The 26,730-nt window shown below is 33.1% G+C and overlaps 1 protein-coding gene across 1 annotated transcript in view; it reads left to right on the forward strand.

The window, feature by feature from the left end:
• Positions 1-813: 813 nt before the first annotated feature.
• Positions 814-26,730, forward strand: part of Pus10 (Pseudouridine synthase 10) — a 245,449-nt gene continuing 219,532 nt past the window's right edge. Inside the window, exon 1 of the mRNA XM_089595730.1 lies at positions 814-1,007. Coding sequence (XP_089451856.1) covers positions 867-1,007 — 141 coding nt within the window. The 5' untranslated portion in view covers positions 814-866. The remainder of the gene's footprint in view (positions 1,008-26,730) is intronic.

The raw sequence follows: 26,730 nt of genomic DNA on the forward strand, positions 1-26,730 counted from the left end.
TATGTAATAAAGCAACCAGAAAGTGCCCTGGGACATCGGGTCATAGGTGCTTGTGTAAATAATTAATACTTTATTATTCAATAGAGTTGCCAGTTAACGCCCTGGGTCATTGGGTGATAGGCACTTGTGTTATTATTATTTTAATTTTTCATTTTCAGGTGTCTGTGGCAATGCCCCTTTACTGCTGTGCAATCTGACCGACGGAACATTTTCCCTAGATCGTAAAGCTATATATATTATCTAGGGAAAAAGTTCCGATATTGAATCCGCCCAACCCAACCAACGCTGCTTGCACATTGGACCTGCGGATCAACGTTACTATTGTGAATTGGATAATTGGATGTTTAGTACATGGACATATAAGAAACATAGTCTGCAAAACATTGCTTTCCAGATTCAGACAGTATGAAACATTCCAGATGTTTCCTACATCTGATTTAAAGTGAGCTATATACTGTCATTAGGGTCCCATTACAGTGCTCCATTTTAGTGACACATTAGAAGGAACATAGACGTACAAAGGATAGACTGCTTATTGATAAACCCAAACTAGTGAAGTATACGTATCTGGGCTGGGCCTACCTACGAGCACAAGTAGAAGGAGACACACAACATCTAAGGTGAGTATTTGTCTCTCGCACATTCCCACTTTTGGCAATGTGCAACAGAGACAGATGTTCACGTTCGATGTTGTGTCTCCTTCTACTTGTGCTTCAGCCCCGTACATAAGAACGAGCCGTCTATTTTTTTTATATGCCTATGATTTAGTATGGATGTTAAGAAGCAGGTCATTCTTCTTCATAGCCACATCACTAAACGTTGTCTCAAAAGACTTACGAAATCAGTTTTGTAATTGTATCAATACAATGGCCAATAATCTTACAGAGTTGGAAGTTAACATCCTTAAGTGTTTGCATAATATAAGTTGCTGCTTAATATGTTCGTTACGATTCTGTGAAGCAAATTTTATGGACCCGAACTTTTTTTTCAAATCTTTTCTATCAAAGGTTAGAATGCCGCAAAAATTTTTAACCTTGTGTATCAATTTTAATATACAATTAGAATGATCACTACTTCATAGATGGATGTAAAGTAAAGAAAACTACCATGTTTACATACGTGTATCTTTGACAAAACGGAATCAATTTATCATACTGGTTTATAATCATACTTGAAATCTAAATGCATTGGCAATAGTTAAAAATTTGATAATAACAAATATTGCATGCGATTTTTACTGGCTGAGGGTTACTATCTGGCCGTCTGATCTTGATATAATTTTATCATTGTTTGAAGTAAGATGGAGACTATAACAGTAGATTATATTTTTTAAGAATCAGCTTGTGCTTATTTTACGCAATTCTCTCGCAGTTGAGTAAGAAGTGCAGGTGTCCGATTCTCAAAACTTTGGATGTGCTATGAGAGACAGTTATATCAGCATTCTTTAGAAGCCTTGAGGTGAGAAAATATTTACATATTGTAAAATAAATTAATTAATTTTTGAAGCCAATGCTGTGTAGCTTAGCCTGTGTATTTGTATATCTATATGCATATGCATGTTAACATGCTTTTGGTAATTGGTGATTCTAGTGACGTAACCCATAAGCATGGTCAGAGATTAGTAGGGAGATTGCTGACTGCCATGCTACGGAGTGTGCCCACTTTTTTCCAGTGGTTCGAGCGCCCCGCCGCGGCCAAGCGGCCGTACCAGGCGCACATTTTTTTTTTTATTTGAGAAGCACGGTAGGGGTATGAGAAGAGTGGATTCGCGTGGAAATGTCCATATAGGCGCACATTTTGGAGACGCGTGGAAGGGGTATACCGAATGTGCGCCTACGAGGAGAGGAGTGGAAATATCGGCTATATAGCTGTATATATCTGAACGCACAGCCAAAGCAAGCGACGACACGAGTTTTGCTTTTTTGAGAGTCTTTGGACTCTGCAACTGAGTACATGCTATGTATATATTTAACTGACTTGCTCTCGCTCTGGCTTCAATGTTATCCATAAATCTTATTTAATTAAATCGTGGAACTAAATGCTCATTAATTATATACACATAATTTTGATTTCAATACATTATGTTTTAACTCTCCCGTACTCTTAAAATTTCCAAATCCATTTATGTTTTCAAAAAATTAACCACTAATTTATTAATTTCACACATCCTAACTTCTGTAAACTGTAGGACAAGCTCCGGAGGATATCCATGAACATATGTGACTTCGAAAGGATTACATCCCGTCCTTCGGATAGCTAAGATGGATAAGGCTTATGCCCCTACATAGATTGTTTTGCACTTAAGGGTTCAAATCCACTTTATGGTAGATATTTTTTTTTTTTTTTATTCAATGTATCATTTTGTCTTCATTTCTTTTATTTATGTTTCGTTAAAATATATATATGTAGTCACCATTTTTTTTCGGATACATCAAAACAAATTAAATTAATATTGATACTTTGATACAAGGCAATTCTATAATTTTATAATACTAAAATAACTTTTAAGGATTTTAATATAATTTGTGTATTTTAAAACTTCTAAGAAATTGTGAACATCCTATTTACGACAAAAAAAGCCGAAGGCAGAAGAAAACTCATTCTTTTACTACGATTATTTCAAATATGATCATTACCAGTAAAGTTCAACTTACATCCAATTATACGTGAATATTTAACTACGTACATATATTATATTTTTGAGCTTATATTTACATCCCTTATCAAAACCTTGTGGTTGTTGCATTGACAAAATTCGTACTACATATATATATGTACAAACATAAAAGTAGATTCTTTAGTCTTTATAAATAGTGCGTATTTTAGATTAAAGAGTCTTACAGAGACTGAACGAAGCTTTTTTTATTCAACACATACTAGTTTCAACCACTTGTAACTCAGAGTATGGTTTAAAAAAAAAAATTGTATTCTGTGTAAACAATTAATCTTTTTACCTATAACCAATTGTTATTGTAATTTTTCAGAAATAGTTACCAAAATTTTTGACAGTGCGTAAATCATATACAGTTAACAAAAATTTTTTTTCCTCTGTTTTGAAGGTGGCACTATATATATTGTTATAGATGAATAACTATACAAAACATTAAAATTTCACAATTGACATTGCTCTTTTAAGTAACTATCGCAATCGATCAATTAATTTTACATCGTATGCAACACACAATGATTCGCATAATTTTATTCGATTGTTTGTAGTTGATAAGATAAACTATCAAAAAACGCCTCTTGCCACACAACGCAAGGCAGCTAATATTTTTTTTTATAGTTATATTAGCACGGTCGTATTATTGGTATTTTCAACCACGTGACACAGGTTGCTTTTATTAAAAAGTTCGCGGAACTCTCACGACGAGTAGCTTAACTTTAAAATCTTTAAAATGCCTTTTTCATAGCTCTACATATTAATTATTGATAATCATAGCTGAATTAATTTATCATAAAGAAGTATGCACTTAACTACAATGATCAATAATAGTTTGAATACTTCACGATTTTAAGAATAAAATGGAAAACAAGAATAAATAATTGGTCGATTTTTTCAGAAAACTGCAGATTTTTGAAAGATTTTGCACTACAAATGTATATGTTGATACTATTTTGAGGAGGTTGTCGTGGTACAGTCAATTTCAAAATTGAATTTTCGTGTTAGAAATGTTTTTGTTGTGATTATTCTTAACAAAACAGGTAAATAATTTAAAAATTAGGTGTATGGAACAGAAAAATGCCCAGGAAAGTAAACACAAACGTTAAAACAACAAATTAACCTAACTTTCGCCTCGGACTGTACCACTATATAGGTATTCTAGTAACGTTGTAACTAAACTTTAAACTGATATATTTTAAAAACAGTGAAGCTAGGCTTCCTTAATTTTAGTATACTTATTTCAACTATAATAAACCCTAACATATTAATTTTTTAAAAGATTCTTAAGAAAATTTCAAAAGTTATGAGTAAAAACGTGCATTTTTCGACAAGTCCATCTAAAAGCGTGAACATCCTATTTACGACAAAAAAAGCCGCCCGTTTACTGCTATTTACTTAATGTTGAAATTTTAATCAGTAAATGAATTTGATGAACACAATATAAAATAGTTTTGTAAATATTTTAAAATTGTTTGCAAATCTTTAATAAGGTGTGCTACTTTTATTTATATTTAGACAGCCAGAAGAACAATAATGAATGAAACAGTTCGATGAATAAGTAATGAAATTTATTCGGCAAGATTTTGAGACTGAACATTTTTTATAATACCGCAGTATTTTGTTAAAAAAAAAAAAAAAAGTGAATTACCTTTAAGCGTGATAATTGTAATAAACAAATTTTTAGGCTGTAGATTATAAAGGAACTTTAATCATTTATATTGAATGCAGGAAGAGCATCGTAATACTTTTAACAATGATACAATCGGGTGAGTGCAAGAAAGAGTCTTTTTAAATTTTCGGGCAGAATAAAGTCATCTTAAACTAAAAGAAAAAGCCTTTTTATACAGAGGTACACTCGCACTGAGGTGTTGGCGTCTATTGGTATGATTAAGCCCAACAAATCATCGCTCAAGATTATTCTTCGACATTTTTGAGTTCTTATTTGCTCCTCACCCAGCTCTTGGTTGGTCTCGTACCCCTGTACGAATCCACACATTTATTCTATACTTGAGAGCAAAACGAGGAGTTTAACAAAGAGATATCAATGCCTTTTTAACTAATTTGTTTACTTCTATTTTAAGGTAGTAACGTATACATTTTTATAGATCAATTATATACATACACACATAAATGTAGTACCAACTTAAAATCGGAGAAATAAAAATTAAAGGCTCTTTCTTATATTCAGTTTGAAAAGGCTCTTTTACGCCTATTACTCTGAGAAGACTCTTTATTATGCTAACGTGATAAATTATTTAGAATCAGGAATTGTGAGAACTAACAAAATTTTTTAACTACGAATTTCTATATTAGTAAAAACTGAGTCTGGGTCTATTTCTGCTAGCAAAAACTTCGATTAAGTTACGGGGATGTTGTGATATTTCATTGTTTTAAGAAATTTCTGAAAAAATTTGTATAGGTATGTTTCAGTATCATAAATAACATGTTAAAATTTCAAAGAGCCTAGTTTTACCGTTTCAAAGAAATAAAATCGCGAAGTTGGCCACTTATACACATGCTTTTAGATGGACTTGTCGAAAAATGCACGTTTTTACTCATAACTTTTGAAATTTTCTTAAGAATCTTTTAAAAAATTAATATGTTAGGGTTTATTATAGTTGAAATAAGTATACTAAAATTAAGGAAGCCTAGCTTCACTGTTTTTAAAATATATCAGTTTAAAGTTTAGTTACAACGTTACTAGAATACCTATATAGTGGTACAGTCCGAGGCGAAAGTTAGGTTAATTTGTTGTTTTAACGTTTGTGTTTACTTTCCTGGGCATTTTTCTGTTCCATACACCTAATTTTTAAATTATTTACCTGTTTTGTTAAGAATAATCACAACAAAAACATTTCTAACACGAAAATTCAATTTTGAAATTGACTGTACCACGACAACCTCCTCAAAATAGTATCAACATATACATTTGTAGTGCAAAATCTTTCAAAAATCTGCAGTTTTCTGAAAAAATCGACCAATTATTTATTCTTGTTTTCCATTTTATTCTTAAAATCGTGAAGTATTCAAACTATTATTGATCATTGTAGTTAAGTGCATACTTCTTTATGATAAATTAATTCAGCTATGATTATCAATAATTAATATGTAGAGCTATGAAAAAGGCATTTTAAAGATTTTAAAGTTAAGCTACTCGTCGTGAGAGTTCCGCGAACTTTTTAATAAAAGCAACCTGTGTCACGTGGTTGAAAATACCAATAATACGACCGTGCTAATATAACTATAAAAAAAAATATTAGCTGCCTTGCGTTGTGTGGCAAGAGGCGTTTTTTGATAGTTTATCTTATCAACTACAAACAATCGAATAAAATTATGCGAATCATTGTGTGTTGCATACGATGTAAAATTAATTGATCGATTGCGATAGTTACTTAAAAGAGCAATGTCAATTGTGAAATTTTAATGTTTTGTATAGTTATTCATCTATAACAATATATATAGTGCCACCTTCAAAACAGAGGAAAAAAAATTTTTGTTAACTGTATATGATTTACGCACTGTCAAAAATTTTGGTAACTATTTCTGAAAAATTACAATAACAATTGGTTATAGGTAAAAAGATTAATTGTTTACACAGAATACAATTTTTTTTTTTAAACCATACTCTGAGTTACAAGTGGTTGAAACTAGTATGTGTTGAATAAAAAAAGCTTCGTTCAGTCTCCGTAAGACTCTTTAATCTAAAATACGCACTATTTATAAAGACTAAAGAATCTACTTTTATGTTTGTACATATATATATGTAGTACGAATTTTGTCAATGCAACAACCACAAGGTTTTGATAAGGGATGTAAATATAAGCTCAAAAATATAATATATGTACGTAGTTAAATATTCACGTATAATTGGATGTAAGTTGAACTTTACTGGTAATGATCATATTTGAAATAATCGTAGTAAAAGAATGAGTTTTCTTCTGCCTTCGGCTTTTTTTGTCGTAAATAGGATGTTCACAATTTCTTAGAAGTTTTAAAATACACAAATTATATTAAAATCCTTAAAAGTTATTTTAGTATTATAAAATTATAGAATTGCCTTGTATCAAAGTATCAATATTAATTTAATTTGTTTTGATGTATCCGAAAAAAAATGGTGACTACATATATATATTTTAACGAAACATAAATAAAAGAAATGAAGACAAAATGATACATTGAATAAAAAAAAAAAAAAATATCTACCATAAAGTGGATTTGAACCCTTAAGTGCAAAACAATCTATGTAGGGGCATAAGCCTTATCCATCTTAGCTATCCGAAGGACGGGATGTAATCCTTTCGAAGTCACATATGTTCATGGATATCCTCCGGAGCTTGTCCTACAGTTTACAGAAGTTAGGATGTGTGAAATTAATAAATTAGTGGTTAATTTTTTGAAAACATAAATGGATTTGGAAATTTTAAGAGTACGGGAGAGTTAAAACATAATGTATTGAAATCAAAATTATGTGTATATAATTAATGAGCATTTAGTTCCACGATTTAATTAAATAAGATTTATGGATAACATTGAAGCCAGAGCGAGAGCAAGTCAGTTAAATATATACATAGCATGTACTCAGTTGCAGAGTCCAAAGACTCTCAAAAAAGCAAAACTCGTGTCGTCGCTTGCTTTGGCTGTGCGTTCAGATATATACAGCTATATAGCCGATATTTCCACTCCTCTCCTCGTAGGCGCACATTCGGTATACCCCTTCCACGCGTCTCCAAAATGTGCGCCTATATGGACATTTCCACGCGAATCCACTCTTCTCATACCCCTACCGTGCTTCTCAAATAAAAAAAAAAATGTGCGCCTGGTACGGCCGCTTGGCCGCGGCGGGGCGCTCGAACCACTGGAAAAAAGTGGGCACACTCCGTAGCATGGCAGTCAGCAATCTCCCTACTAATCTCTGGCATGGTGTAAAAAATACACAAGGTGCGCCCTTCAGCCACTGAAATAATCAGCCAATCCGAAGGCTTGGATCAAGCGACCTTCCATATTGGATTTTCCACCAATGAGCGTAGAGAGCGCGTTGTTTAACTGCTGCTACACATAAACAAGAGTAGAGGGTAAAAAATTTCCTCGATAAATAATATGTTTAAAATATGTTAGGTGCACTGTTTATATGTATAAATATAATTCTATATTATCATCTAATTTTTTGTAAAATACACAAACAATCCAGTTTATTAAATATTTAAATAAACAAATTTTACAAATTTGTTTTCACTTTATATGAGAATTTAACATCAGAAGTCAGTTTTTTTGTTCATCTCTGGCAATCTAATTTACGTTATCATACGTACAAAGCTCTTGATTTAACACTAATTTTCGAGGTGAGTTGTATTTATTTTCAGCATTAAAGTGTAAGTATTTAACTAACCCGCTCTCAACGCTCATTGGTGGAAAATCCAACATGAAAGGTCTCTTGTTCCAAGCCTCCCGAACGTTTGATCGGTTCAGTGGCTGAAGAGCCCACCTTATGTAGTGATAAATAGTACAAAAATTGTAATAACATTATGGTCATTAGCAAGGTGTAATACATACTGAAGGTGGGCTCTTCAGACACCGAACCGATCAGCCAATCAGGAGGCTTGAAACTAGCGGCCTTCCATGTTGGATTTTCCACCAATCAGCGTTGAGAGCGCGTTGATTAACTACTTACACTTTAATGCTGAAAATAAATACAACTCACCTCGAAAAGTAGTGTTAAATTAAGAGCTTTGTACGTACAATAACGTAAATTAGAATGCCAGAGATGACAAAAAAACTGACTTCTGATGTTAAATTCTCATATAAAGTAAAAAAAAATTGTAAAATTTGTTTATTGAAATATTTAATAATCTGGATTCTTTGTGTATTTTACAAATAATTAGACGATTTTATAGAATTATATTTATACATATAAACAGTGCACCTAACAAATTTTAAACATATTATTTATTAAAGAAATTTTTTACCCTCTACTCTTGTTTATGTGTAGCAGTAGTTAAACAACGCGCTCTCTACGCTCATTGGTGGAAAATCCAATATTGAGGGTCGCTTGTTCTAAGCCTTCGGATTGGCTGATTATTTCGGTGGCTGAAGAGCCCACCTTATGTATTTTTTACACCATGCCCGTAAGGTATTTTTATTTCTGACGTCATGCAAAGTGATGAGGGCTGGGGGACAAAGTTTAAATTCACACAATAAGCTTAATCGTAACTATAAAATTTATTGAGATATTCCAGTTACTCGATTTGATTACAAAAACTTTTCCTTTCTTCGAGCTATATCGAATGGGTATTAGATATACGGCATTTTTTCTTTACAAATAAATGAAATCGATAAATAAAGTTTTTACGGGCAAAAAGTATAGCCAGAAAACATTTTTTAAAACCCTTTTATAATCATCTGATCGCACCTGTTTTGCAATATAGCAACAATGGATATTTGATTATAAATCAAAAAATTTTACTGCATGACATAACATCACGTAAATAGCCCCCAAAACTCAGCTCAAGTGAAAAGTGTGAATTGTTTGGTTAGAAGGCGAGTTACTTCGATACATATTATATGGTCTCAGCCTGCGTCAATCGCATCGGCTGCTCTCTGAGACTGTAAGTATATATAGGTATAGAAGTAACTCGCACTCTCACCAATCAATCCACACTTTTTAGTTGAGCTGAGTTTTGGGCTATTTACTTGACATTTCATGCAGTAAAATTTGTTAATTAATAAGCAAATATCGATTGTTGCTGTATTGCAAAAAAGGTGCAATCAGATGCTCGTAAAGGGTCTAAAAAAATGTTTTCCGGCTTTACTTTTTACACACGACAACTTTACTCACTTGAAAAAGAAAGACGGAATTCCATGTGTGATTACTTCTGTAATACTTTCAGGAAAGCCATGTGGCATTACATATGGTTTTACGTATGGCATTACATAAGAGGTTTTAGCTTGGTAATGCCATATTTAATTCCATTTGAAAAAACATATAGAATTACAAATTGGAAGAAGGAAAAAATTTTGTCATCTAGAAATAACTGCAGAATACTGTAATGCGATATTTACTGTAAACGTCTAGTGTTACCATCTGGATGATAACTTGAAAACAATAGGATTCAAGTTATATTTCAGGAATAAAAAAAAAAAATAAGAAAATAAAATTTTTTTCTATAAAAGTAAAATTGACTGAACCCCCTTGTTTTGGAGTTATCATTCCTATGGTAAGACAAGTAGTTAACTGCAAATAACTGATTGTGGTATTTTGCAGTTATTTCTAAATGATGGAAATTTTTTTTTTTCCAATTAGTAATTCCATATGTTTTTCCATATGGAATTACATATGGCATTACCAAGCTAAAACCCTTTATGTAATGCCATATGTAAAACCATGTGTAATGCCATATGGCTTTCCTGAAAGTTCTACAGAAGTAATTCTACATAGAATTCAGACATTTTTTTTCAGGTAGGTATCTATTGATTTCACGTATTTATAAAGAAAAATCGCCGTATATCTGATACCCATTCGATAGCTCGTGAAAAGGAGAAGTTTTTGTAATCAAATTAAGTTACTGGAATATCTCAATAAATTTTATAGTCACGATTAAACTTACTGTGTGTATTTAAACTCTATCCCCCAGCCCTCGCCATTTTGTATGATGACGTCAGAAGTGAAAATATCTTATGGGGATTGGTTAATTTCTTTCCAATGTTACCGAGTAAGCGAAGTTTGCACAGGAGCTATACGCTATGTATTTGAAAGTACATATAGTATGAGGCCTAGCTACACCATATTGCGTTCGAAAATTAATTTTTTTATTTTGCAATATGTAAATATATATTCACCTCAAGACTTGCAGAGAATGCTAATGTAACGTTTCTCTCTTACTTCAAACATTTTCCACGTCAAAATTCATGCGACTAGATGGTTAACCGTAACCTTCCTGCTTGTAGGATCAATATCAATTCTATAAAATTGTGTACTAGCGCACAAGTGTAGTGTGTGTATAACTGAATAGTGTGTTATGTTTATAATAATTATTCTTACTCAAGCAGAAATTTTTTTTGTGAGTTTGTAACGAAAACATATTTTATAAAATACTAATAAATAATCAGTTTCATCAAGTCCAAATTTGAGACTGTAATAAAGTTTAATGAGTGTGATTATTTATGATTTTTTATTATTTTGTTTTTGTCATAAATATCATAAAAACATTAAAAAAAGTAGTACCTAGAAGAAACTTTTGTGACTCATTATCAGACTCTAATTGACTACGAGCACATCTCAGGTGGTGCTGCCAATATCGGAGCTCAGTACTTTGCCAGCATAAAAGCATTGAATCTTATGGGAACGGTACTATTTTAATTGATTACCATTCTATTTTCATGTAGTAATTTAAGGGATCGATACTTCTTGTACTACATTGGTATACTTTATCGAATTCAAATTATTTTGGAGTGATTACTACATTCTCTTCGTTACATAGTCGAGATTAGTCACATAATAGCCAGGCAAGGTTAGTCAGCTCATCAGACCTGCCATACATATAGGTGTTATCAATACGTGCTGTGTACTTAAAGAGCCCCGTGATTCTAGTTTTCTTGTTCTTCTACCGATTTATTTTCTCTTAAATAATTTTTTCCCAATTAACTATTCCAATGTCGTGTAAGAAGTACCAGTTCCATAAAAAATCACATGAAAATAATATTGTAGTTGATTAAAATAAAACCGTTCCCATAAGATCCAATGCTTTTTTGCTGGAAAAATTGGTACTAAGCTCCGGCATTGGCGGCGCTACCTGAAATATGCTCGTTGTCAATACTGAGTGACAGTGTTGGCAAAGAGGATCTTCGCATACCCCCACCGCTGTCGGAACTTTCCGTTGGAAAAGTTTCGAAGCCTATCAGAGTAGAGCTACAGCAGGAGTGTAGGGGGGGACTTATTTCTCCTGTGAATAATAACGCAAGCGCCTATCTCCACACAACCCAGGGCACTTACTGGTCGCTTTATTTATTTATGATTAATAAAATAATAAGGCAAGCGCCTATCCCCACACAATCTGGGGCGCTTATTGGCAGCTTTAATTACGTATGATTAAGAAAATAATAACGCAAGCGCCTATCCCCACATAATCTGGGGCGGTTACTAGCTGCTTTAATTATTTATAATTAATAAAATACTAACGCAATCGTCTATCCCCACAAAACCCAGGGCACTTGCCGTTTGCTTTATTTATTTATGATTAAAAAAATAATAACGTAAGCGCCTATCCCCACACAATCCGGGGCGCTTACTGGTTGCCTTGATTATTTATAATACGTAAAATAATAACGCAAGCGTAAATCCTAACACGTTCTGGGGTGCTTGCGTTATTATTTTATTTATTATGAATAATCAAAGCGATGAGTAAGCGCCCAAGGTTATGTGGAGATAGGCGCTTGCGTTATTATTTTATTAATCATAAATAATTAAATCAGCCAGTAAGCGCCCCGGGTTGTGTGGGGTTAGGCGCTTGCGTTATTATGTTTGTTTTATTAATAATTTAAGCAGTTAGTAAGTGCCCTGGGTTGTGTGGGGATAGGCGCTTGCGTTAGTATTTACAGGAGAAATAAGTCTTGCCCTACACTCCTGCTGTAGCTCTACTCTGGTTAGCTTCAGAACTTGATCGGTACTTCGACGGGACTTGGGCGGCACTTGTGTGCCGGGACTCATACGGTAATTCGACGGCACTTGAGCAGCACTTGAGCAGCACTTGAGCGGTACTTCAATGAGACTTGGGCAGCACTTGTGTCGTGGTACTAAGGCGGTACTTGGGCAGTACTTAAGTGGTACTGAAATAATTACTCTTCAGTGGCAATTTGGTAGCATAGAAGCGGCGGTACCTCGGCAGTTCTTGATCGGCACTTCAGCGGTACTTCGACAGGACTTGGGGGGCACTTGCGTCGTGGTACTAAAATTGAATAGAGGCGGTACTTAGGCGACATTTAAACGGTACTTTTTGCCATGAAATAATGGCACTTTAGTGGCACTTGGGTGGCACAGAAGCGACGGTACCTCGGTGATACTTGATTGGCACTGAAGCAGTATTGGAAATCCACTTACTAGATTAACAAACGTCAAAAAATTCTTCTGGTAAATTTGCGTACGTATTTCTTTATTAAAATCCGTAAATATTAAGCTTTGATTATTTAAGGCGTTTGAAAATTATTCGGACAAATAGGTGTTTTAGTTATCACTGATTATACACGCATACAATTTCAAATATCTTGACGTATTATTGTGCTAACGCAGACGTGGCTGTCAATGACGGACAACAGTTCTTTCTGAAAATGAACGAGAGATAAATTAACTCAATCATATGAAAACGAAGTTTACCTAAAAAATTGCAGTATAATATACTTTTGAATGGCACAAGACTTGAATTAGATCGGACGTTTTGGGTAGAAAGGAAGGACTTTGAAATAGGGGGTCGAAGGTTAGAACAACGCCACCTGAAATGAGATGAAGTAATACCATCCTATAAAAGAAATTAAAGAAAATAATGTAATGCAGAAAAATATTAAAAACAGGTGTGCGAAACTACTACTCTTAAAAAATGAGTAGAATTCAAAATGTTAAGTTTTACTGTCTTCTACCGTAAATGCATGTTACTAGACAGTAATAAAGAAATTGAATTACAAGTACAGTAATGTACGAAAAGCTTTACTTCAATAAGAAAAAAATATTTTATCACTAAATAATCACACGTAATGGTTAAAAGGCTAAAAAGACTAAATACCACGTAAAAACTTACTTAAACATAATGTCAGGGGTGAATGAAGACTGGTATAATGTGTTCAATAAACTATATCTGTAAACTGCTTTTCTGTTTTTATAGTAATTCCTAGATGTCAGCGTATAAAAAAAAAATAAGACAGTTGCTCCGATTGATCGCACGACGAAAAAAAGTGAAACAACAGAGACACTTATAATTTGACACCTAAAATACTCACAGGTGTGGTATTTGTAATCAGCAAACTCAAAACCCTAAACTAAAGTACATATATCGGCCATTGTCCTGTATCTCCAGGAGATGGCATGGATACTATCTTTCCTGGGCTCCAGGTACCCCAAAGACACTCGGTGCCGTGGTATTCGTGATCAGCTACCTTACAAACCTCACGAGAAATTATCTGTATCTGGTATTGTTCTGCAACCCTAGGAGATGACGTAGATACTGTCTACCCTGGTATGGGCTATAGATGATTCAGAGACATTTGATGACGAGGTATTTGTGATTGGCGTTTCCAAAACCCCCAAGATATTACCTATATCTGGCATCGTTTTACAACTCCAGTACATTACGTAGATACTGTCCACTCTGAGCTCCAAGTACCTCGGAGACACTTGGTCGCGTGGTATTCGTAATTAGCTACTCCAAAAATCCACGAGAAAGTACCTATGTCGGGTATTGTCCTGCAACTCCAGGTGATGGCGTAGATACTATCTACATGGCCTCTAGGTAATCCAAAGACACTCGCTAACGTGGTATTTGTGATTAGCGACCTTATAAACTTTTGAGCAACGACAATCGCCTCATTTGCTACATTATTCATCGATTGGTATTGTCATTGCATTTTGCTTTAAGATGAACTTTAAAACTAATAAATATAAATTACTGCACCCTACAAGACGGTACAGCCATATTAGAAAGCATGATGAAAAATGGTGTAGGTGTATCACCCCTCCCTAGTTTGGTGCATACTTACATAGCAAGCTTTTCCTTCGAAACTTGAAACTTGAGTATTTCTTGTAACTGGATAATACATGACAGCTCCGTTACAAACACTCTGCATGTCAGTTTTATTCCCACCGTAGAGTATATAGCCAAGTAAGTGCGAAGAAAATAGATATTCTTAGATATTGTTAAGAAAACCATACACCCTTTTAATAGTGTTCATGACGTCCAAGGCTGCGTATTTTTCTAATCGCTTCTGACACGTGAAAAATGTATTATTTTCCGTAAAGTACATAAAGAAAATTTTTTTTTTAAAAGCGCTAAGACAGCATTTTTTTTGAAAAACTCATTTTTCTGTCTGTTACGTTTTCAATTCTACTAAATTTTTTTCAGAAAGTAAGTATTATAGGTGTGAGGAGCACTTGTAAGTTTTGTTACTTTAAGCTTTGCAACTATGATTTACCAGATTTTCTTTTATTTATGAAAAACCATTCTTCATGTGAACGTAACATGTTTTTGGGTACAGGTACTATATCTGTGTTAAATGTTATCCTAGTTATCCTGGAAGAGGGAAAACAACTAACGATCCAGATACACATCAAATTAAATTTATATTGACAGCTAAACGTAAGTGTACTATTGATCTCGATCAGCTCGAAGTCAACGCGATAAAACGTCAGATTGATGAAGTAGCTTCTACCCTCGGTGTTACAGATGCTTATAAAATATACCATAGAATAAGCTTCAAATGAGTGATGTGTACTTTTTATAAAATTAATATTAATCTGAGTAACTTTGATATGATTTTTATAAAACTGACGTTTAATTCAAGTACTACTAAAGTTTCTGCAGTAATGAAGTTTTTATCTGTAGAACGTCAAGTAAGAAGACTCTAAAGTAAGTTTAAGAAAAAGAATTTCCGTGTTGGCAAGATGAAGGATACAAACAATACTCCTTACTTGTCTGGAAGTTTGATGACTGATAACAACAGTATGATGTATTTATTTGACGGAAATAAAAGACAAATGACAACGGTTCTGATTCCAGCTGAAAAGAATTCAAGTACCAAAGACAATCAGTGTACTGTTTTATGGTATGAAGAAAATTCCGTCAGAAAATTTAAGAAGATTTGAATTTTCCTTCGCGGAATTTATAAAACTCACCTCAAGTTGCACAGAAGTACAGCGTCTCAGTTGTTGACTATCATGGCTGAGTGTAAGGAAGAAAAGGTGAGACGTATAAAATTAACGTTGTTGACAAGTGCCTTTTTTTACCAAGATAGTTCCAATTACTTGGTCTTTGATGGATAAAAAAAAAGTTTGCTCAAGTCTACGGGTGTTCTTTCCACTTTGGGCAGATAATCAAATATGATGCAGTTCGGTACGGTTACCCGTTTAAAATTTTCTAAATATGATGCATTTGTAAGAGCTAAATATCATTTAAAGAGTTGCATTATTCTCTTATAATATAAGTATAAAAGTAAAACGAAAATTTTCTCAAGCATTTTTCAAAAAAGCCGTCCAAAAAGTTCATTCGGAAGCATCATCATGTTATCGTTGATTTTAGTTAATCGGACAGATACATACACGTATCTGATTGTGGTTTGTTGTTTATTGTTGATGCATCTAAAAAAGAACCAGACTGGTATGGTAGGAAGGTTTTATAATTATTCTGATGTGGGATCTCTGGAGGTAGCTTTTCAATATATTTTCTGGAACCATATATTAAAATAAAGACATTCCATTAAATTTAAACACACCTGATTTGTTTGTTCAGAAACATACGGAGGCATCGTCGAGGGATTTTTCTAGAAACCTTTAGCTTCAAATCCCAGTTATTGGCTCTACACAGAGACCTCTTTGACTAGAGATTGCTCAGTTTCGTGTGAATATATGCGCTCTGTAAAAATTATATATGTGCGTTTATTAACATTGATTAATATTTATAACAGCAAATTTTGAGAGAACAAAAAAGTTATTTGCTATTTAACAATTATGAAAAAATGATTGCTATAGCTCAGATTTTATAATAAATATAAATTTAAGGTAACCCCGATTACTTTCTTAGATGGTTCATTCAACAGTTCAAAGTTAAGAATATCAATTTTTTGGTGTACCGTGGAACACATACCATGGAATCTATGGCTATTATTTCAGAAGACTTTTTTTTTAAAAGAATTATTTGGCTACATCTGGTATCACAATTTTCAGCTGAGAACTTCTCAAAGCAGTAGGAGACAAACTTATTGTTATACTAACTTACTATCAAATTTTAAATCTTTGGAATCCAACAAATCCTTTTGCTTGTCTGCACTTCATGCCCTGAAAATAACGTCATGTTTATTCTAATTACAAAATATTACATATTATTACAAAAAAAAGTCGTGAGAAATTATTTAGCTTGCGTCTTTACAACATAAGCTATGCAACGAAACTCGCTCATATTGTACAAATTTGATAAGCAAAAACTTTCCAATCCAACAGATGTAATGTACATTATCAATAATTTTCTGGTTTCTTCATACAGGGTTTTAGTTGAAATAACTCATTTATTTTGTTACATGAGTATTTTTACTTTGGACAGTGTAATCAGCATAATATAAGCATTTAATTTGTGACACTCTGGAAAAAACTGCGTTAGTAAAAACATACTCAATGTAACACAGTTGCAACCATACATATTCGTACTATTGATTTTTTTACTTCTTTGACTCTATCTTGGAAAATAGGTTATACGGAAGCCTGAACATAAATGCATGAGTTGATTGATTGAGATCTTCACTTTTCTCATTGTTCACGTAAGATTTGTAAATATGTTGTGCGAGGGGTGGAAGACACATCAGCACTTACATGATAATACCACAAGAAACTGATAATACTACATGAAAATACTACTAATTATTTCAGTTTTTGATCCCCTTGGTTTTCTTGCCCCCATAACAATAAATTCACGTATTTTGATGCAAAAAGTTTGTCAAAGTGGTGTAAAATGGGGTCAATCTTTAGAAAAAGATGAAAATGAACTTTGGTTACAATGGCTTAAAAATATTGAAACTATTGATTCCTGTAAAATACAGAGATGCTATAAACTCAAGAATAGCAAATTTGTATCCACTGAGTTGCATATTTTTTATGATGCGAGCACTCAAGCTTTCTCTGCTGCAGCCTACTGGAGGTTTATTCTTAAAAACGGCAATTTTCACACCTCTTTTATAGCCTTAAAAAGCCGAGTCGCTCCTGTGAAGGCAATAACAGTTCCCCGTTTGGAATTTCAGGCAGCTACTTTAGCAGTAGAATTTACTGATTTAATCATGCGAGAGCACTCGTTTTGCAGAACTCGTCGTGTGTTTTGGTCGGATTCTCAGATAGTATTAAATTGGAAAATTAACGGCCCACTCATAATAGACATTTTTGTATGAGTAACATTTCGGAAAAAAAACTGAATCCTTGGAATAGAGATGGGTTCCTGCAGTTAAAAATCCTACAGATGATGTAACTAGATTAAATTCGGAAATTTTAAGTAGTAATAGTCGGTGGTTTGTCGGACCTCAATTACTTTATGAACAAAAAAAATTTTGGCCATTTAAAAAATTAGACTTTCGTAAAGATTCTAGTGTACAAGCAAAAAAAGGTAGTTTGCGCTCGAAATCACTCTGTTGAAATTCCAATCCCTGAAAATCCTATTTATCTGCCAGATTTTTAAAGATTTTTTTCTTGGACAAAATTAATCAAAACAACCTTGATGGTTGAAATTTATTCAATCTAAGTCTTTTAAAGAGAAAATTGATCTTCTTAAAAGTAAGAAGAATTTACCGCGAGAAAGCCGTTGGTTGCAATGAAACTCATTTTTAGATGATCAAAATCTTTTACACGTAAATGGTTGGGTTCAACTTATACCAGGGAAAGAAGTTACGTATGTGCCTGTGATTTTAAATGGTAATCATACGGTAATTCGTTTAATAATCAAGCATTACCATGAAAAGTTTTTTCATTAAGGTACCAAAACCGTATTTAACGAATTAAGATGAAAATTCTGGATTTTTAAAATTCGGAAAACTTTGAAAGACATTTTGAATAAATGTACCATCTGCAGAATTTTGAAAGCCCATCCTCCAAATTTGAAAATGGCTAATGTCCCTAAATTTTGTGTTGGTCACCATCATCGCCCCTTTATATTATGTGGTCTTGATTATTTTGGACCGATTAGGGTGAAGATCGGTCGTAGACGCGAAAAACGCTGGGGCGTATTATTTACGTGTTTAACCGTTAGAGCAATTTATGTTGAGTTAGAACATAGCTTAAGGGTATTCAGTATATCATCTAAAATTTCTACTTTACCGACTTTCAATAATAATAAATTATTGTTAATAACTAATTATATAACTATTTAAACCCAAAATGATGATAAGAGCCCCCAAGCTGGTACTTTGATGAATCAATCAAGCCTAAATTCAATACAATTTGTTGCGAACTAAGAGAGAAAAGTTACATTTCAAATTGTGTACAGTGACCCACTCTTTTATGATCACGAAAAGTAACTTTTCTCTCTTAGATCGCAACCAATTGTATTAATTTTAGGGTTGATTGATTCTTCAAAGTACCGGCTTGGGGGCTCTTCTCATCATTTTGGGTTTAAATAGTTATACAATTAGTTATTAACGATAATTTCTTACAACAGGTAAGTCGGTAAGGTAGAAATTTTAGATGACATACTGAATGCCCTTAAGCACAGACTCAACAATCATGTCAATTCAAAGGTTGGTGGCGAGAAGGGATTTTCCGCAAGTAATTTTTAGTGATAACGGGACTAATTTTAAAGGTTATGAAAAGAAGCCGTTGCGTCTTTGAACAAAAAGGTTAAATCAGAATTTGCTTTCAAAAATAAGTTTTGTTGGAAATTTAACCCACCAACCGCCTCACACATGGGATGCGTTTGGGAGAGATTAATAAGAAATGTAAAAGAAACTCTGATGGTAATTTTAAGGGAACAAGCTCTAAGCGAGGAAACGCCAATAACCTTATTGGCTGAGCTAGAGCATTCAATTAATTGTCGACCTTTAACTCATGTCTCCCAGGATTATAACGACAAAGAAGCTCTGACCACAAATCACTTCCTTTTTGGCTCTTTATCTAGTGCTGTACGTCTTACTTATTACGATTTACAGTCTAAGTGTTCAAGAAATAAGTGGAAAATAGCCCAATATTTTGCGGATTTTTTTTGGCATCGTTGCTAACGGGAATACTTACTAACATCATTACCTTGTAAAAAATGGTTTAATATCGTTTATCTCAGTCAAAAATTTATAGCTATTAATATGCCTATAATTTATAGCTATAATCATAGCTATAACTACCTATGAAACAGCTATAATAATATATAATTCAGCTATAAATATAGCTATAAACTACAGCTGAAAATTTTTCACAAATAATGAATAAAAATTAGTTTAAAACAGATTTTTTCAACATATATCGCTCAGTACAAGTTGTATCATCCGTATGATAACAGTAAAACTGGGGGCCTAAAGTATTTTTCAAAAAGTAGAAAAAAGAAAAAAAAGAAATCATATACAATTTCAAGTTTTTTAAAAATTGTTTAAAAATACTTTAGGCCCTCAGTTTTACTGTTATCACACGGACGATACCGTCGTTTCTGATCGATATATGTTGAAAAAATCTGATTTTAAACTAATTTTTATTAAAAATTTGTAAAAAGATCACAGCTGTAATTTATAGCTATATTTAAAAATGATGGCGAAATACGCGTAGCTGAAGTTAAAATAGCGTATAGTCTATTTTATCCCCCTACCCGTAAACTCAATAAATTTAAAACTACGTATAAATAAAAAATAATAATAATTACTAATTTGTAAAGGGAGGAAAAATGTTAACTGTATATTTCTGTCTTGATTTATTTCTTCGTGATTAGTAGCTGTTAATTTGTTTAAGTTGACCTTTTCATTAATATTTCCGTGTATGCGTTCTAATCAGTGATGCTAGACGGGACGGTATTCCCCTCAAAGTAGAGTTCAGCACTCTAGAGGCTCGCAAGCTATAGGCTGGTGCAAGTATAGTACAGCTCGAAAGAATCTCTACCCCAGTTTCACTACTCCTACTTTCCCTCTTCCTGTAGTATATATATGGTTAACCCAAGCCTGCTTCACAGCTTATATATAACATTCATACCACCTCCGCTGTAAAGTGCGGTAGCCGAGTGGGCTACATAGTTTATGTTTTGGCTGGTCATATCTTCGAATCGCAGGTGCGGTAATTTTTTTTCTTTTTTTTTTTTTTTTTCTTTTTTTTTCTTTACGGCTACCACAGTAAAATATTTATTACAAAGAATTGATGGTTACAAAAATTACGTTGACAATTAATTTTGAACGTATTAATTCATATTTACGTTTTACAAATTTTAGCCGTAGTTACTGTCTACAAATTACTACAAAGCTTCCTGAAGCATAAATTACTCGCAAACTGGAGCAATGTTGTTTTAGTAGTAAGTGCACCAAAATTTTTAATTTGCCTTGAAACGTTTCGAATTAAAAACTATATAATTATTTTTAACAAATGTCACGTCTGTAAAATACGGATTTACTTGTAACGTAGGTACTTTTTTTTACAAAACTCCAGTTGCAAGTTCACAAATATGAATGATTGTACAAAAATTAAAAAAGTTCGAGGTAAAGTTTACTGGAATGAAGAAAATTTTTTTTGAAAACACATCTCTGGAAAATTTTTGTACGTTGTAGGTTTACGACAAAAAAACCAACACTTCGTTAATTAATTTGGTTCACAGAACGTTTTTTTTTTAAGTATTAAATTTAAAATTTCATCTTTCAATTTTTTCCCTTCTTGTTGTTATGACTTACAATAAAAATTGCAGTGTGTTTAAAAAAAAAAAAAAGCGCTTTAAATTTGTAGATATTTCATTACCAAAAAATAAAAAAATTGAGCTCATGCCTAAATTACTGTTTTAATTTTTTTTCAAAGTCTTCGTGCAATCTTCCGGAGCATAGAAAAATGTGTTTTTAATTGTTAAATACTTGAAAAAAAATTATTTTCTGTGCTTTCTGTCTTAGAGTTGTCATTTAAAATTGTATATAGTACAGTACGGATGAGCAGCTTATAAAATTTCTAATACACGAATCATTTGACATGCCATGAATTTGTTTTACACAATAGAAATATAGTTATTTACGTTTGGCGGTCTGCTGCATAGATGTGTGTTGTCTTCTGATTTTTTAAGCATACATTGCGAATTACTATGCATGCAATGAATTGATATGATACACAACATAACTACAGTTGTTTACGTTTGGCGGTCTACTGCACCACCGTGTATTGTTTTTAGATTTACCACGCCTATGCCGCCCCATACCACCAATTACCATACATGCAATGTGTTGACTTAATGGATCATATAATTATACGTTGTTAACTTTTTGCGGTCTGCTGTACGAGCGTTAGTTGTCTTTTGTTTTTTCATACTTATAGTCATATAGTCTAGAATCTGCAGAATGCAAGCACGTACTATTCCGCTATTTGGTCAGTGACTTCTGATGTGATTACTGTGTTTCAAGGCAAATTAAAAATTTTTGGTGCACTTACTACTAAAACAACATTACTCCAGTTTGCGAGTAAGTCGTGTATTTTTTTTACCGAGGGCGTAAAGTGCTATTTTTCGCCCGTGAGCCCATTTTCTGCCCATGCACAATGTTGTTTCAAGTACGCAAAGTGGCTATTGCATTTTGTAGCTATGGTAATAAAATTAATTTTTCACCCTATAGAAGTGTTTTATTTTATGACAATTTGTGGTATAAATTGTCAAATGTTTATATTCGTGCTTTATAAAATGTAAAAACTTAATTAAACGCTGCACTCGATTTTTTTTTTTCAATAAACGTAAAAAAAATTGTTACTTTACCTGCAATAAATAAAATCCTTTTAAAAAAAAGATACATCATTAATTGTTTAAGGTAGTTACGAAAAACAAGTTTAATAATACTAAATTGCATAATAATTATATAAATAAGATGCACCTTGACAGATTTTAATAATCAAGGGCTGCAAATGTTTTTTATTTCTAATTTATAGCGACTCTTATGCTTCAGGATGCTTTGTAGTAATTTGTAAGCTGTAACTATGGCTAAAATTGTAAAACATTAATATAAATTAATACGTTCAAAATTAATTGTCAACGTAATTTTTGTAACCATCAGTTCTTTGTAATAAATATTTTACTGTGGTAGCCGTAAAGAAAAAAAAAGAAAAAAAATTACCGCACCTGCGATTCGAAGATATGACCAGCCAAAACATAAACTATGTAGCCCACTTGGCTACCACGCTTTACGGCGGAGGAGGTATAGATGTTACATATAAGCTGTGAAGCAGGCTTGGGTTAACTATATATATACCACAGGGAGAGGGAAAGTAGGAGTAGGGGAACTGGGGTAGAGACTCTTTCGAGCTGTACTATACTTGCGCCAGCCTATAGCTTGCGAGCCTCTAGAGTGCTGAACTCTACTTTGAGGGGAATACCGTCCCGTCTGTCATCACTGGTTCTAATCGACCAAGAAACAAAGAGGATTTTTCGGCTGCAGGTACGAAGCACGGGATTAGTTGATAGTGCTATCTCTGGGGCCGTTTTTCTTGTCCTGTCTTTTCAGAGAGATAAAGGGGACTATGCAGTGTTTGATTAGTACTTCGAACATGGGTGTTTAGCCATTTTGGAGCGTACATACGGTGATTTCCTGTTCTTTTTTGTTTCTTGGTTGCCATGCTCACCCGAGATAGCAATGCGATGTATTATATAACTTTTTCTACAGAGCTCTTTCAGCTGTTAAAGGGTTAAGACGTGTCTCTTATTATAAAAATATTTTCCGTCTGAATAAACTGAACGTTTATTTATAAAGCTTGTTTTGATTTTGAAATCATTGGTGTAAGCTACATTTTGACACATGAGGGATACACATGAGACAGTTTTTGTAGAGACGAACTCTTATGCATAAATTACTTATAAGGAATGCGTGTGCCGCAATTTTTGCTGAGGCTTAGACTTAATATGGAAGGTGCGCATGCCGCAATTTTAGCGCAGAACTTTTGTGGGACTCGTGTGTCGCGTTTCTTGCTGAAGTATTGACTCAAGATATGAAGAATTTGCAGGCCGAAGTTTTGGAGATTAATTATGTATAAAATGGAAAGGTGTATGCGTATCACATTCTGTACTGAACTCACAACAGATTCGTTAGAGTTGTGCCGCAGTTTTTGCTGATGCATAGATAACAATAAGATGGGTATTTAAATACGTCATCTGGAGCTCAGATTATTTTTAAGAGTATGTCGACACGAGTGCCAACACTCAACCCATTTTTCCGATTACTTGTGTACACAGTCTTTTTCGTACGGAAGCGCCTATCCGCCACCCCCCTTGCGCGGCTCATGCACACAAAGTCGAGAGCTCATGCGGTGCGATTGCGTGCAGCGCATGAATTGAAAAAATTTTCAACAGGTAATTAGGAGCATTTAAACGGCTTGATAATTGAAAAATGCTATTTCTTTGGTTAATACTTGAGTTAATTAATCTATTGCTTAGCTTATAGCCAGCGAGTTTAACAAAAAATTTTTTTTGTGCTAATAGTTAGGTCATGTTGATTTAGCAAAATGCCGTCGAAGAGAACAATCTTTATGAAACATGGCATTAGACGTTTTTCCTTAAAAACAGAAATTGACAAAATTTGAAAAACTACTACAGTTGACAACTTCGGAGACATCGGGTGATTGATTTATTGGGAAATAAAATGAAAATGTATTCTTGACAGTGATAACAGTTACATACATCTAAAACCAACTCTTTAGGAGTGCGAGTTCACGTTAGGAGTACGAGACTAAGATACAGTATTTCTTTTTCAGAAGGCAAGAAAACTGCTTTGTATGAAGAAATGGTGTTAAAAATCTAAAATAAATTTAAGAGTAGTAACAGTGCCAAAAAGGTAATAGTTTTTCTTTATTTAGATTGTAATATCTAATTCAAGTTTGGCATACAGTAGTTTGATATGCATAACCTAGTATTTTAAATCATATAAATGACAAAACTATATAAATAACAAAAACTAATTTTCAGTTGAGTGAGAACAAAATTGAAAACGAAATTCAGCTGGCTAAAGCTACGACAGCAAAAGTTAAAAAGCTATTTGACAGGAGGGTTGTACATGTTGCGTGGGGATAAAAGTACACTTAAGATGGTTCGTATCAATGGCTTGGATCTAAAATTGCACGAGAAATTAAACTAGTTTTGGATCGAAATGAAAATTACCCAATCAAAATTTAAAAAAAATTGATGTTGACAAATTATATTAATCCAGACAGCGACCTGTACTTCAAGTCATCAGGTTTGAGTGACCCTAAATAAAGTAAGAGATTCCAGCAAAAAGGTAACCTTTTACCTGCTGATAACCAACGGTATAATTGATAAACAGGAGCTGTCTGTTAAGAAAATGGGCACAATTTATCTTTTATTTGCAAATAATGACTCAATCGAAAAAATCGAACCTAAGACTTTTAAACAATCAAAAAACCAAGCGTTTGATTGCAACGGTAGCAATGAGCAGCCCATCATAGTACATCTAGTGTTGCAGTCCTTCCAGAGGAATCCATAAATTACAATAAATCATTGATTGACGATAGCAACAGGCAAGCACTTAATAGTATATCGATTGCTGCAGGTTTTATTCCAGAAGAATCCAATAAATTTTCGATTAACGTTAGTGATAGGCAATTACTTGATAGTTCATCAAATGCTGCAACACTCATGCCAGATGATTCCAACAAATCATTAGTTAATAAAACACATAGTATTGTCAAAAAAAAAAAAGAAGATAAGAAATTTAATGTAAGAAATTGTGAAGAAGCTGAAAACAACTTTTCTTCTGCATCAAAATATTCCAGTTTGCATGTTCTTACTTATCAAACTTAGAAAGAAAAATCACCCATGAAAAAACCATTGAGTAATTCTAGAAAAAATAAGAGCGAGTTTAAGTTAAAGATGCCAGAAGATCCTCGAAAAAAAGCTGATTAAGTTAAGATTAACTATTGATTTAGGTAATGAAAGAGACTTAAGTCTGTCCTCAGAGATTTTGGGAGAAGGTGTTCAAGGTTTTGTATTTAAAGGAAAATATAATGGTACAAGTTTAGCAATCAAGGTCATGCAAAATAGCAGACAAGATGATTCAATAATCAAAGAAATTAAATTACTTGATGGAATGAAACACCCAAATATCATTCAGCTCATAGTTGTTTCACTAACACCCACACGAATTTTCATTGGGACTGAATACTTTGAATCGAGTACGCTTTTTGATATAATTTTTAAAAGAAACTTAAAAAAATAAATTCGAGATAAACATTTCTAACAAGATGAAAATTGGTTTACAAGTTTGCACAGCTCTGTCATATTTACATTTGAAAAAATCAACAGTCATCCATTGAGAAACGAAATCAACCAACATTTTAATCGATACGTTGCGTAATGTGACTTTAGTCTCAGCAGATGTGAGTCGTTAGATGACAGCATGGTCGCAAAGTATGGTGTAATTTGGGTACACTGATGTACATATATGACACTTGAAATTTTTTTGCACCGTCACACAGCCACAATTATGTGGACACTCGGTCATTTGGCTGCGTTTTAGTGGAAATGTTTAATGAAAAAAAAGCATGACATAAAAAAACTATTTTGATGTGTACAGTTATGTACAAAGACACATGAGAAAAAAACAGATTCCAGCGATGGAGTTTGTCTCCGTTCAATGATCGATTTACAGCCTTTGTTTGAAACAAAAATTTAATTTATGTTACAATAATTTTAAAAATCTCATCTTTTTCTAGGTTTTGTTCATTTCTCAGTTTTCATTTAATTATACATCAATGAGTAATATTTCTCAGTTTGAGATGTGAGAACTCATACGTGTATATTTCAAAAAGTTCACTGTATTACATGGCCTACATCTAACTTTACTTTGATGGTGAAGCTCTCATTAACCAATTACTACGTCTTAAAATATTACTGATTATTATCTGTTTCACAATTTATGAAATAGTTTTTTGAAGACTAGTCTAGCCAGTTAGGTTAAAAAACATTAAAAAAGTTTGTTAGTTTATAAGCATCTACAAGTATGTCATTGTTTTTAACAATAAGGTAATATTTCCTTAATCACACTGTAATCCAAAAAAAGTGTTCATTAAGAATGAGGAATCAACCATTTAAAGTTCAATAAGTATTAACGACAAATTTGTAAAGTTAAGTACCATCAATAAATACCAATTTTATGAATTATTGCTTTTACTTTTATTTATTAAAACG

This window comes from Copidosoma floridanum, unplaced genomic scaffold (assembly GCF_036245765.1).
Source record: "Copidosoma floridanum isolate Cflo_tuat_1 unplaced genomic scaffold, Cflo_Japanese_pri ptg000027l, whole genome shotgun sequence".
Lineage (NCBI taxonomy): Eukaryota > Metazoa > Arthropoda > Insecta > Hymenoptera > Encyrtidae > Copidosoma > Copidosoma floridanum.